This window comes from Nyctereutes procyonoides, unplaced genomic scaffold, assembly GCF_905146905.1.
Source record: "Nyctereutes procyonoides isolate TBG_1078 unplaced genomic scaffold, NYPRO_anot_genome, whole genome shotgun sequence".
NCBI classification, from domain to species: domain Eukaryota; kingdom Metazoa; phylum Chordata; class Mammalia; order Carnivora; family Canidae; genus Nyctereutes; species Nyctereutes procyonoides.
The window spans coordinates 14,218,771-14,232,300 of NW_026575025.1; the positions used below are offsets into that span (position 1 = coordinate 14,218,771).

Genomic DNA, 13,530 nt, shown 5'->3' on the forward strand with positions numbered 1-13,530 from the left:
TCCGGAGGGCAGGCTTGGGAGTGAGGGGGGACAGGGGGTGGGCAGGGCGAGATGTAGGGAGACAGATTAGGCTCAGGATGAGGCACAGCAACCCTCCCTAACAATGCCTGGTGGTGGAGGGCCTGCCTCCTGCAGAAGCAGCTCCTTGTCACTGACGGGGCTGCCCAGAGTGTTTGTGCGTTGCTGGGGCCAGACTCCATGATGGCAGAGGTGCCTTCCAGCCCCAAACATAGCGATCCATGCTCTGGGAATGGGCTCACTCTGGCTGGCAGGCAAGAACACAGGCTTGCACCCCTTGATGGCAACAATGCTTGCTGGCTGAGAACACTGTCACCTTTGGTCACCACATCAATGCAATTTGCAGTGACAAGCCTTTGTTTCACCCCGGCTTCAAGGGCTGTCAGTGGGCAGCTGGAGGCCTGGGCAGGGGAGGAGTCAGACTCCTTGCCTGGAAGGCGACAGCCACCTTCCCGTGCCAGAGGGGGATCCTGGATCCCCCCCATCTAGGGGGTTCAGCTTTCCTTGGCAACACAGCTTTTTCTTCAAATGGAACTTACAAAAGCCCAAGATGTGAAACAGGGAAATACTGCTGCTTTTTTTTTTTTTTTTTTTTTTTAAGCACAGCTATCAGATCAGGAGCTTGCTAACCCCCCTCTGGTCCTGCCTCTCCCCCACTCAAATACCTCCCATGGCTCCCATGTCCTACAAAACAACAGCAAGCCCCTCAGCCTGATAGACAAGCCCCTTCCCATCAGGCCCCACTCCACTCCCAGCCTATCTTCCACCACTTCACAGCCAGTAACCTAGACTAGCTCCTCAAACAACGTGTCTGACCCTCCCCCCACCTCCCTTCTCACCTTTGCTCTTGCTGTTCCCTATGTCTGAAATATCTCACACTCACCTCACAACCATCCCCCAAACTATACCAAATACCACCCCCTCAGGGAAGCCTTCCCAGATAGCCCTCTAGTCCAGCAATTATTTCCTCATTTGTGCTCCCATAGCCTTCTGCTTACTGCTGAAAGAAAACCAACACCACCAACCTTTATCATAATAGGTATTTACCGAGTGCTAACAGTAACCCCATGGGGTGGGTTGTCTTTACTGGAAGACAATGAGTGGTTAAGATACTTGTCCAAGGCCACTCAGCTATTAGGCAGAAGCTGCACTCACACTTCAGTCTTTTCTTGAGTGTTCTGGAATCTGGAGCCCCAGGCTGGGTGGTCTGCCACTCACTGGTGCTGGGGCACCTGACATGCTAAGAAATAATTAGCTGAATTCTTGCGTCTTGCCTGTCCCTCGTGCCCCCTGGTGGATTCTTAACAGATAGTGGTTGAAGAAAGCTCAGACCAAAAAAGGAATTTATTTTATTTAAAAGTGAGTTCAACAGAGGAAGGTGCAAGGTCACCTGCTTTCCCAGCCCACATCACACCTGCCTCCCAGACTCTTCCAGCAGGGCAGGGGCAGTTCCTGTGGAGACAACTGGAAAAAGCGCAGGTCCCCTTCCCAGGAGGTGCATTTGCCCCTCTCTTCATTGCAGACTCGAGTTTTGGGGCACTGATGGCATGACCTATAGTGTGATGGCCATCACTCTCCCCATTTATCTTGCCCCTCCTCCCTTTCTCTCTGAAGCCTGGAGGTTAAAGATGGAGGCAGATGTGGCCTCTCCATCTTGCAGAGCTGTGTTCCTCTACCCTGGAGAGGGAAGAGCAGGACCAGGTCCTGGGGGTCTGCTCGCTGCCCAGGTCAGAGTGCCTAGGTGCTGTGTGCACCCTGGAGTTGACAGTGAACTAGGTGCAGGGCTTCCCCAGGGGCAAGGCTGTGGACTCGGGACAGGAGGAAGCTTAGTTGGCCTGGCAGGTGCACTGGTGGGGACCGGACAAAGATGGCATTTGAAGTTGGGAAGGGAGAAGTGGGGCCCAAGCAGGATTCTCAGGGGAGCAAGTGGTGAATTGGCTGCCCAGAGCACTAGAATGATTGGTGGTAGGAGAGAGCCCCAAGGGTCCAGAGAGCTGGGCTTACTGCCGGCCCTTCCCCCATGAGGCCCCACAGCCAAGCAAGAGAGACTGGGAGCCTAGAAGCTAAAATCGCAGGAATCAGGACTAGACAGATATGTCGACTCTTAATTACCACCATCACTGTTACCGAAAAGCCCACGCAGGCTCCTCTGTAAATAAACAGTGTCTATTTGCCTTTAGGACCCATCCTGGTGCATACACATTTACAGTGCACGTGTGATCTATGCTGCTCTCTTTCGACTCCCCCACATGAGAATTTCTGAAATTTTGCCTGCCTTGCATTTGGTTTGAGCTCATGTTTGCAACCACCTGTGAGAAGGCAGGGAGGTTTAATCGCATTCACACAGAAGACTGAATGGTTATGTGACTTGTCCAAAGCCACAGTGAGCAAGTGGTGGAATTTGAACAAAAACCTGGGATTTTTGGACCAGGACAGGTTTGTCAACATGGCCACTTCTGAAGTATAAGACCCCTGAGCTCTTGGAACAGAAGCTGCCAGTGACCCTCGAGAGCATTTACGATACTGCAGACAGTGTAGGTGGGGCTGGAGCCCACACAGTGGGAGCATCATAGGCAAGCTCCAGTGATAAGGGTTGGGGAGGACAGGGTGTACATGGGTGGGCTTCCAGCCCAAGGAAAGCTGAGCTGAAGGGGGATGAGGGCGGGTCAGAGGATTCCAGAAATTCACTTTTGGACTACATATTTTGCTGTTGAGTTTGGGCCATACACTTCTGAGGGTCTGTTAGCGCCCATGGGGCAAATGTCCTTAGAAGGACTATAGGAACTAGTAATAAGCCCTTTGGGCAAATGGGGCTGGAGTTGTGGCTCAGAGTATTGAAGGGGATGGAATGGTGCTGGGCAGGAAGGCTGCGCAGAAGCAGTGGCTTTTTTAGGGGGATTAGAAGTGTCCACTGAGGCCTGGCTGGGCTGGGGGGCATACTTGGCCTCTCCCTTTGAGGTATCAAGTTTGGGTGATGGTGCGGATCATCTGGATTCACACAGAGCCCGTGCAGGGAGAGCCTGGGAGGAACTTCAACCTGCACAGTTGCCCATTTTACAGCTGAGGAAACGGAGTCATAGAGAAAGGAAGAAACTTCCCAAGGTCAGCCAGCAAGGCCCAGAGCTCCCAGTTTGGGGGCCAGATGGAAGGGTAGGGTAATTGCTCTTGGGGGGCTCTGGGCTGAGGGAGGGCACCGGCCCTGGCCAATGAGGGTCTGACCTGTGCATGTCCTCCCCAGGGGCGCCCACCCGCGATGTCCTGCTGGTCTCTGCCATCATCACCGTCAGCCTTAGCGTCACCGTCGTCCTCTGTGGCCTCTGCCACTGGTGTCAGCGCAAACTGGTGAGGCTCTTGAGGGCCCCGGAGGCGGGGCCTGGCCCTGCCCCCCGCCCCCCAGAGTTTGGGCTCTTGAATCCTCTCAAGGATACACGCAGATGACCCACCTGCTCTCATAGTCAGGCACCTTTCCGTAGGAATTCACATGCACGCACGCACTGGGTTGGCCTGGGTGTGGGCCCCATAAGTCTGCATTTACACCCAGAACCACACACCTAGGGACACATCTGTGGACAGACGTGAGTCTCACAGGCCCGAGCACGTTCGCAGCCTCAGGCCCACACGCCCCACCTCCCCCTGAAAGAACCCGCAGCGCCTCCGGAGAATCGCAGCCGCGTCCCCCAGCCGCGGGGCCTCCCACCCGCCCGGCCGCCCCTGCTCCCCGCCCCAGGGCTGCGTCTCCCGGCCAATGGGAGGCGCCGCCCGCCCCGCCCCGCCCCGCCCCCCGCGCCGGCACATCCATCCTGGTTCTTGGGGTTTGTACAAGCACAAATGGCTTCTTTTCATTTTTAACGAGGGCTGGGGAATTAACGAGCAGGATTAGGCCATCAATAAGTAATGAGGCCGTCAGGAGGGTCATTCATCTCCTGAAGGCCCGGAGGGGAAGCCAGGCGGAGCCGGAGCCGTTGGTCTGCCCCGCCCGCCCGGCCGCAGCCTGCTGCTCCCTGAGGAGGGACGGGCACGGCTCGGGCACGGGCACGGGCTAGCCCACCACCCCGCCTCCCCCCACCCCCGGTCCTGCTGCCCCAGCCCAGAAGTGCAGGGGGGACTTTGGGGACTGCAGTGGGGCATCCCCAAAGGTGGACGGGCCTTTCCTGGGGCTAGGGTGAAGAAGCATCCCTGGCGGACACCTCCATCCCCTCGACTGACAGTGGTGGGAGTGGGGGCAGGTGCCACCTCTGACACCCCCCCCATTCTCTCCCTGCCCTGACGCAGAGGGCCTTAAGGACGAGGGGGGAGGGCTGTGGCGGTGGGCACCCTGTAGTTGTAGGCTTCAAGCCCCAATCCTGTGGAAGAGAAGGGGCAGATAACTGTGGGAAGGACTTAGGAGGCCCATAACCCCGTTTGTCTCCTTCAGGAAAGGCAAACTCAGGGACTGGGAACATGGCTCTTCATTCTGGGACACTTAGCTTCAGGTAGATGCTTTCCCTGGGGAGGAGCCCTGGAGAAGGCAAGCTCTGCCCCGTGTGTCCTGTGTGCCCCACATGGGAGTGCATGCATAACCTGGGCCCATGCCCCATGTGCAGGTGGTGTGCAGGTGCAGGGAGTCAGGCTGGCTGCCCCGCATTGTTTCTGGATCTCCGGCATCTGCACATCTGCATCTGTCTCGGAATTTTAGGGGAGGTGGAGGAGGGGGTTTGGCCATGTGCCTGTGAATATAAGTGTCCTGAGAGGCTATGGGAGGGGCGGAGCACATGCTCACCACAGCCCTGCTCATTTTGTTGCAGGGCCTGTTAGGCCGTCTGTATGTATGCATCTGAGGGCAGAGCAAGGTGGATGAGAAGGCGCTGCCAGTAACCTTGAGTGGGGGTCTCTGTGATGAATGTGTCGACCCTGGGGGTATTGGTACAGTATGTGTGTGTCTGTTCACCCCTGCATGGTGGGATGTGCTTCATCTCATCAGATCTCCACCTGAGTGAGCTGACACTTGCTTCATCCCCACTGTCCTGGCCTCTCCTGGTAAGTGCTGCAGTGTATGTGTGTGTGTGTGTGTGTGTGTGTGTGTATTGTGGTGAGAGCCTCTCCCCCACTCAGTTCACCTGGGGACCAGTGTTCCAAAATGACGTTTGTAGCAGGTGGAGGGGGGCCTGCTGCAGGCACAGGAAGCACCTTGGGCATCTTAGATGTGCAGCATCCCCACCCCCCTCAGCCGCCAGCAACTTCCCCAGGGGTCCAAGCCACAGTCTCTCTATCCCTATTGACTTTCCCCCCTGAATGGCCCAGCCCCCCAACCCTGCCACAACTCCCCTACCCCAACCACCATCTGAGGAGCCTGGGCTGTCCCTGTGCTTTAGGGGAGGGGCTCTCAGATGCCCCTTGCACCATTCCTGGACTCTCCTTGCCCGCCTGTCCCCTCAGCAGCAGTGATGTGATACCCCGACAGCCCAGATCCCATTGCCAAACATTAATAACTTCCTTAATCTCCAGCTGGCTTTTTCCAGATCAGCCTGGCCAACCCCCTCATTAGTAGGCTGGTGGTATTGGGTTCCCTCAGAGCCACCTAGTGTCTCTTGGACCCTGCCTGGTTTTCCTTTTGTTGCTCCCATGATTTCCCCTGGCCCCTCAAATCGCACTGGTTCCTGTCCCCCACAGCACTGGGGACAGTGCATTCAGCTGTGCCTGGCCTTGAGGAAGGGGCAGCTGACCCACCTTAGAAGAAAATGCTGACTAGGGCAAATTCTCCTGCCAAGACTAGGGAGAAAGAAGAGAGGGGGTGATGTGTAGGGGCTGGGGGGGGGGAGGCGGGCAGCAGGGTCCTCCCTGTCCCACACTGCCTGAGATGTTGGGGGAAGGGGAGCATGGGGTGTGGGCTCCTCCTTGTGTCCTGCCCAGAGAAGGGCCCTTGCCAGCATGGGGCAGCTCCAGGTCCTGATCTTCCTAGTCTGGACTGGGTATTGTTTGGGATTTGAACTTCTGGGTAATGATGGGAAAGAGCAGAGCTAGAGCTGAGAGAGGCCAGCTTCTGTGGACTCAGAGGACCCAACAGCTCTGTTTTTTCACTCTTAAAGTTTTGGCTCAGAGGCAACAGCCTGGGACTGAGGCATTACGGGGGCACTCCCATGTGGCCCATTTTGAGAACTGCTGGGTACCCACTTCTACACCAAGTACTAGAGACCAAACAGTCCCTGCCGTTCGGGGCTGCATTCCACCCCCCTGTGCCCCGGGGGTGGGTTGGGGGTATGGAAGTAAGTCAGGAGAGAAATAGTAATATCTGATGGTGAGAGCCTGAAAAGATGAGAGACCTGGAGCTCATCTGGTGACAGCACTCCTTTTCAGAAAGGAGGAAAAGGAGATCAGAGAGGATAGGGACTTGACTGGGGTGGCATGGCATTGCTGGCACCAGGACCCAGGCGCCCCTGAGACCTGGGGGTGCTGGAGGTAGAGTGAGGACCCTACCCCCTCTGCCTACACCATCCCAGGGAGCCCGCTACCTCTGCCCATCTCCCTCAGTGGCTGGCTCCCATGCCCTGGAAGGGGCTGCAGTTGACAGGAATGTTGGGGAACATTGGGCCACGGTGTGGCTTTTATTTTGCTTTAGGGAGGGTGGGCTAATCTGTTGTGGCTGTGGTGTTGGTGACAGGATGGTGGGGAAACATGTGTGCATGTGTCAGTGTGTGTGTGTGTGTGTGTGTGTGTGTGTGTGTGTATGCGCTGCCACCACCCCACTGCCTGCATCAGCCCTGGGCCTGGCTCAGGCCCATGGCCCATGGGTGTGCGTGAGGACGCTTGGTGGCAGCCAGGAATGTTAATGGTGCCAGGCTCTGCATGAGCTAAATTTAGAAACCCAAACTGAGAAGGTGAATGGTGCTCACCTTTCCAGCAGCAGGCCCAGGCCCCACCGCAGCCCCGGCCTTTTCTGTAGCCAGGGGACCTAGAGCATCTGTCCATCCTGCATGCCCTTTCCTCCTACTCATGCTGGTGTGAGGAACTCTGGGGGTGCTGGCCAGGCTGCCCCAGCTTCAGAGCCTGCAGGTAGCCTCTCTTCCTAAGGCTGCTATCCTGTCAAGGAGAGTGCTCAGCCCTGCCCTGCCTTAGTGCCCGAGGCAGGAGGACCCTAGGGAGCCCCCAGACAGTGCTGGACATGGTCCTGGACAGGACTGGGCATGGGGCCCTCTCTTTGCCCCTGCCATTGATGTCACTGGCCACTGCCAACCTTGCCCTACAGGATGCCACCCCCACCATCTGGGGGTGGTGACGTGGCCAGTGTGATGTGGCCAGGCGCCTGAGAGCCGTCTGTTGGTGGCAGAGGGAGATGTAGTTCTGGGAGCCAGGCCAGAGCTCCGGGAGACAGGCAGACAGCAGGGGCCCCCATCCCTGGGGGTCAGGCATGGGGTGCCAGTCAAGGGGTGGAGTAGGTCCTCGAGCCTTATGGGGCCAAGGAACTACCAAGCAGGGAACAGGTCGCCGTGGAGTTGGTACCCCACAGCAGTGACACCTTTATACATTGGCCCCAGACCTTGCTGCCAAGGCTGGGCTCCAGCCTCCTCCCCTACCTAGACCTATTCTGGGGAGGTAGGGAGGGTGCGGTGCTATCTCCCAGGAGTGACCCTTGTGCTATCTCCACAGGGCAAACGCTACAAGAACTCCTTGGAGACCGTGGGCACGCCAGACTCAGGGCGTGGGCGCAGTGAGAAGAAGGCCATCAAGTAGGTGCCAGGCTTCAAGTTTGGGGTGGGAGCACGCAGGCAGCCCAAGTGGGATGAGCTTCCCCCTCCTCCCACTGGCCACACACACATTTGGTCTCCCCTCACACCTTGGGGCCATTGTCTCTCCCTGCCCCCTCCCCCACACTTGTGGTACCTCAGGGTGGCTCCAGGGCTCCACCTTTTGCGCCCATGCCCACTCACCCCACCCTGCCCCCGCCCCCAGAGCCTCACAATGTTACAAGGACTGGAGCTCCACTTTCTGGCAGCTGTCACTTCCAGCACTGTCTCCCTCCTCCCCCAACCCTGCTCACTTGTCCCTCCATCTACCCTCATATCACACATCACCCCATCCTAGCTGTCCTGCGAATCCAGGCTCCTCCCCCAGCCCCTGGGCTGGGGTCTCCTCTCCCGGTGGGGCTCAGGCTCTTATTTCAGACCTCACCAATGGCCTGAGGGTGACTTGGAAGGGGAGTAGACCTCAGTTTTGGGCCACTTGGAAAGCTGACAATGGGGACTCTTCCCTCCTGTCACTCCTGGTCCCTGTGGCCTGTCTTGCTGCCTCTGACTCAGCCAGGCTCCCTACTTGTGCTCTGAGATCCCTCCTCAAGGAGACACGTTTGCCTACCACAGACCACCATGGCCAGCCCAGTTAGCAGAGGGTCGCTGGGACCACCAAGGGCAGCCCCTTCCCCCCTCACCTACCACCCCACCTGGCTGGAAGCTCTGGGAGTGAGGGTTCTCTCTGGAGGGCTCCTCTCTGCTGAACCCAGGCCTTCGCTGGGAGGCTGTCAGGCTGATATAGGGCTGGGTGCCCCTCCATCGTAGCCTGGCCAGGGCTGAGCCAGCCAGCAAGGGGCTTTGCCTGAAGGAGAGCCGCCCCAGCCTTCCGTGCCCCACCCTAACCCCCACTCCTTCCTGTGACTCAAGGCCCACACCATCCGTGCCCCACGCCTTCCCTTCTGCCCCCTTCCCACAGCCTAGTCCTGTTTCCCCTTCTTATCCATGCTCTCCCTTCTCCCTCTCCCCGGCTCATGAGGGCTCCTTACCTGCTCCTCCTCTGTTCTTATCTCTTGCTCTGACCCTGCTTGGGGCCTTCACAGAAGCTTCCAGTGTGTGTCTGGAAGGGGGTGGCGGGCAAGTGTAGAGGTGGGCCTGCTGAGGTTGCGGGCAGGAGGAGGCTTGGGAGGAGGCCTCAGGGAGCCTTTGAAGCTGGGTTCAGCTGCACACTCTCCAGTCTTCAAAGCTGAGAACTGGCAGGTCTCTGGGGCTGCTGCAGAGCCCAGGCCCCAGGCTTTCTGAAGGCAGGGAAGGACCACGAGGGGCCAGCCCAGCACCTATCCCACCTCCAGACCAGGCCCCTCTAACCCAGTTTGCTGTTGGGCCAGGGAACCTGTCTCTGCCGGTTGCCATAACCTGGGATGTACGTGTTCTGGATAGTCGTGGAAAGGGCCCGTGAGAGGAGATGGGATGCCCGGCAAGGGGGAAGGCAGGCAGCAGAGTGGGCAGGCTGGGACAGCACCCACGGATGCTTTAAGACAGTGGCCATCTCCTCTTCTCTATAGCCCTGGGCGCAGCAGCACCGCTCCCACCCTGCTGAGCTGTCAGAAACCCTGCCTTACAGGAAGGAAGCCACCATTCCAGTCTCCATGCCCCTGGGTTCCTAGGCCTTTACCTCTTAACCAGGGCCCAGGGCCAGTATGGTGGCAGGAGGTAGGGCTTAGCCATTGCACAATCTCTTCATGGACTTAGGACCTCCTCCGAAGGGATCTTTTTCTAAAAAAAAAAAAAAAAAGATTTTATTTATTTATTCATGAGAGACACAGAAAGAGAGAGAGGCAGAGATAGAGGCAGAGGGAGAAGCAGGCTCCATGCAGGGAGCCCGATGCAGGACTCTATCCCAGGACACCGGGATCATGCCCTGAGCCGAAGGCAGGCACTCAACTGCTCATCCACCCAGGCATGCCTGAAGGGATCTTTTGTCAAGGATTCTGGGAAGTTGCATTCTTTAGCAGTATTTCCCAAACTGTGTTCCTCAAAGCACTCCATAAATGATTCATAGTTATTCCATGAATCACTGTGGTTTCATGGGTCTCATGACCAAATAAGTTTGGGAAAAACTGCACACTATCTCCCTCTTGGAGATACCAGTATTCATTGACATAGTAAAGGCTCTGAGAAGTCCTACAGTAAAGGAACCTGTGTTTCCCAAGCTTTTAAAATTAAAGATCATCTTTTCCAGTACCGCAATAGTCAACATCCCAGCCTGGCAGAAATGACCTTGATGGATCTTTCTCTCTAGGATCTAGGATTGGATGATCCTTGATTTTGGAGATCTGGAGAGGGCAGGGGGAGGGAGGCTTCCAACTATTCCATCCCTCTGTTACACCGGAGGATGTAAAAGGATGTCTCTGGCAGGAAAAGGGTCTTCTGTTGAGGCAGCATCCCCAGGGACAGGCCTCCCAGGGCTGAAGGCTTGTCCTGCCTCTCCCACCTCAGCCTCCACTGTGCCACTCACAAACTGGCTCAGGACTTTGGCTTTGAACCCTGTGTACGGAGTCCCTGTGAGACATTTCTGAGGTGCACTCTGGAAAGGCAGGCACTGTCCTCACCCCCTTGGGCCAGGACCACCACCTCCTCTGGGCCTGAAGTGGCTGCTCAGCTTCTCTGCTTTGTTTCCAAGTCTGAGGCTAAGAACCAAGGTCAAGGTCAAGGTCAAGGTATGGTAAGGGGGTGGGGAGAGAAGCAGGTTTCCCAAGAACATGTTTGCTCCATCTTCAGGAGATGTGCCTTCCTTCCCAGTGGCCTCCCCCCTCCACAAGGCCCTTGCCTTGACCTTGAGTAGTTGGCACAGCCTCAGTGCAAGCCCTGCCCCCAACTCCCCTACCCCCAGTTCCTTCACCTAGATGCATTTCTGAGGGCTCAGGCATGGCTCCCTTCTGGAATGTTCCTGTGGCCTGTTTCTTCTGCCTTTCCTCTCCCTGTGCTCCCAGGCCTGCCCCTCAGGGCCCCAGGAGCCTGACAAGTTGATGGAGCCCCTTGCCTTTGGTTTCTGGGATTTCCAGGCTGTGCCTTCTGCAGCCAACCCCCAATGTAAGTCACCACATTCCCTGTGTTTCCAGCACATCTACTTCATTCGTATGACTTGTCTCAGGGCAGGAGGGGGTGAGAAGACTGGGTCAGAGGGTCCCTTCCAGACCCGGCAGCTCCACCTTGGAAAGGATCAAGGGCACAGGGAGAGGCTGCCCTGGCTGGCAGTTCAGGTACGTGTCGAGGACCTGAGGCTGAGTCTGCCTATCAGCCCCCACAGAGAAAGACAGGCTACCATCACACAGGCCCAAAACATTGGACCTGATGGGCTCTGGGTGACCTGTCATATCCTCCGCAAGATCAGAGGCCTGGAGATGCTTCTCTTTTCTGGGGGACGACCCAACCACCACATCTGCAATGAGTGAAGAATGTCTTCAGCTCAGCTGAGATCCCACTGAGCTCATGCAAAGGCTGTGTCCTAGGAAGGGAGAGAGCAGAGGAGGCTGGAAGACCTCGGGCCAATGGAAGGAGGAGAAAGATGGGCAGGGAGCTGAGCCCCAGGAGTGGCTCAGTGGAGGTGCATGGAAGAGGGGAGAACCTTGGGTCTCGATTGTAGGAGAGCTGGCACCCCAGCAGATGCAGCCAATGTTCTGGTTTGGCAAGCAGGGAGACTGAGGCCAGGAGAGGGGATGTGCCCAGCAAGTTGACAGCAGGGTCTGATCTACCTTTCAGCTCTCTCCAGCCAGAAACCAGCACCCTCTCCTTCTCCCGCTCCCCGCACCATCCTACCCTAGGCCTGTACCCCCTGCCCTCTCCTCGCCTCTCACCATCTTTCTCTCTCCCACCAGCTTCCCGGGTGTGAGGCTCCAGTGTGCCCACCTGCAACTCGCCTCCTTTCTGCGTCGCTTCTCCCGGCCCTCAAGTGTGTGAGCGTGTGCAGACACGCATGTGTGAGCAGGCATGCGTGTTGTGCGTGTGTGTGTGTGTGCGTGGCATAGCTGCCTCCTCTCTTCCTCCTGCAGGAGCAGACCCTGGCCCTCTCCGCTCTGTGTGTGCCGCCCCGGGGGGGTGGGGGCCGTCTCTTCTGCCCCCCCCCAGTCCCCTCTACCCCCGCAGGACTTGCGGTTCTTGTTTCTTCTTGTATCTCCCTGTTTTCTCCCCTCTCTCTGCCCCTCCAGCGATCTAGACAGAGACTTTTGGAATAACAATGAGAGCACAGTGCAGCAGAAATGGAGCTCCTATCCTCCCAAGGAGTTTATTCTAAACATTTCACCCTACGCCCCTTATGGCGACCCACGACTGTCCCTCAAGTGAGTGACTTTACCTGGTTTGATCATATGTACTGAGTATCCGAGTACCCGCGCACGCCCTCCTTCCCCTCCTGGCCCTCACTTCCCCTCCGGCTCCCATTCCCCGCCCCCCCACCTCCCCACCCATGCACCCATGGGCAGGCTGGCCATGGAGACGAGCAACCCCTCCTGCCTCCCCTCACCTGCCCACCCCTCTCCCATTGTCCCCTCCCCGCCAGGGCCAGCTGAGCAGGAGAGCCCCTCCGCAGCCACACCTGGCTCCCCCGCTGGCCCCCCACGGCCCCCCGCGGTCCCCCCAGCCACCCTTCTGTGCAGTCAGGATGGGGTTGCCCGTTTGGTCCCTCCCTCTCGGTGTGGCTCGCTTTCTCCTCCCTGCTGTGTGCTGCTGCCCTGGCTGCTCGGTGGTGGTGGTCGGTGGTCGGTGGTCGGTGGTCGGTGGTCGTGGTCGTGGTCGTGGTGGCGGTGGCGGTGGCGGTGATGGCGGTGATGGTGGTGGTGGTGATGAACTCTGACTAACACGGCTTTCTCTTTCTCCCTGCCTTGGGGCCTCCTGGCCTGGACAGCCCGCTCTTCCTCCGTCGTTAACCCTTCGTTGTCCTGTGGGATAGAGTTGGAGGTGGCTGCCCTCCCCCCACCCCCGCTGCCCCTGCCCCAGGCGGTGGGGAGGGGCCGCCCCTCCGTTGTCGTGGTGCGTTGTTCTCTGACCCCAGCCCGCCCGGCCCCTCGCTCCTCTCTGCAGGCTCCGCTGTTAACCCACTTGCAGCGCTGATGTCTCTCTCTCTCTCTCTGTCTGTCTCTTGTCCGTCTGTCTCTCTCCTCCTCTCTCACTGTCTCTTTCTTTCTTTTATCTGTCATTGTTTTTCTCCCTCTCCCCCCTCCACCCCCACGTGTGGCCCACCCTCTCCCCCCCACCGCCACCCCCGGCGCCCCTCTGGCCCGGCTGCCTCCCGCGTGCCTCCAGTGGCACCCTCCTGTCAGGCGCCAAGGTGGCCGCTGCGGCGGGGCTGGCGGTGGAGCGGGAAGGCCGGCCGGGGGAGAAGCCAGCGCCGGTGCCGCCACCTGGAGAGGACGCCTTGAGAAGCGGCGGTGGGGCTGCCCCCAGCGAGCCGGGCAGCAGTGGCAAGGCGGGGAGAGGCCGCTGGCGGACGGTACAGAGCCACCTGGCCGCAGGGAAGCTCAACTTGTCCAAGTGAGTCATGGCTCTGTGGCCACCAGAGCCCAAGCTCAGGCCGGACCCTGCGAGCAGGGGGCGGGGGGACAGCGGGGATCCCCCAGCATGCCCCGCTGCTGCCCCCCAGAGGTGCCATCCTTGGCCCCTGGCTCATTCCATCGCTTCATGAGATGCACATCATCCCTGCCATCGGGCACAACTAACAGCCATACGATGTCACATCTCAGCCTCCCGGCTGCTGTCCCCATCCTCCCCATCCGTCCCTTTCCTTGCCAGTGACCAAGTCATTTCATTTTCTGCA

General features: G+C 58.3%; 1 protein-coding gene across 5 annotated transcripts in view; it reads left to right on the forward strand.

Annotated features, from left to right (window-relative positions):
• SYT7 (synaptotagmin 7) overlaps positions 1–13,530 on the forward strand; it is a 61,462-nt gene that overhangs the window by 20,301 nt on the left and 27,631 nt on the right. For 3 of the 5 annotated variants that reach the window (XM_055312705.1, XM_055312711.1, XM_055312725.1), the window contains exons 2-5: positions 3,257–3,360; positions 7,642–7,721; positions 11,927–12,058; positions 13,020–13,247. In XM_055312705.1, the coding sequence (XP_055168680.1) occupies positions 3,257–3,360; positions 7,642–7,721; positions 11,927–12,058; positions 13,020–13,247 (544 nt within the window). The remainder of the gene's footprint in view (positions 1–3,256; positions 3,361–7,641; positions 7,722–11,926; positions 12,059–13,019; positions 13,248–13,530) is intronic. The other 2 variants (XM_055312717.1, XM_055312734.1) reach the window with 2 other exon arrangements.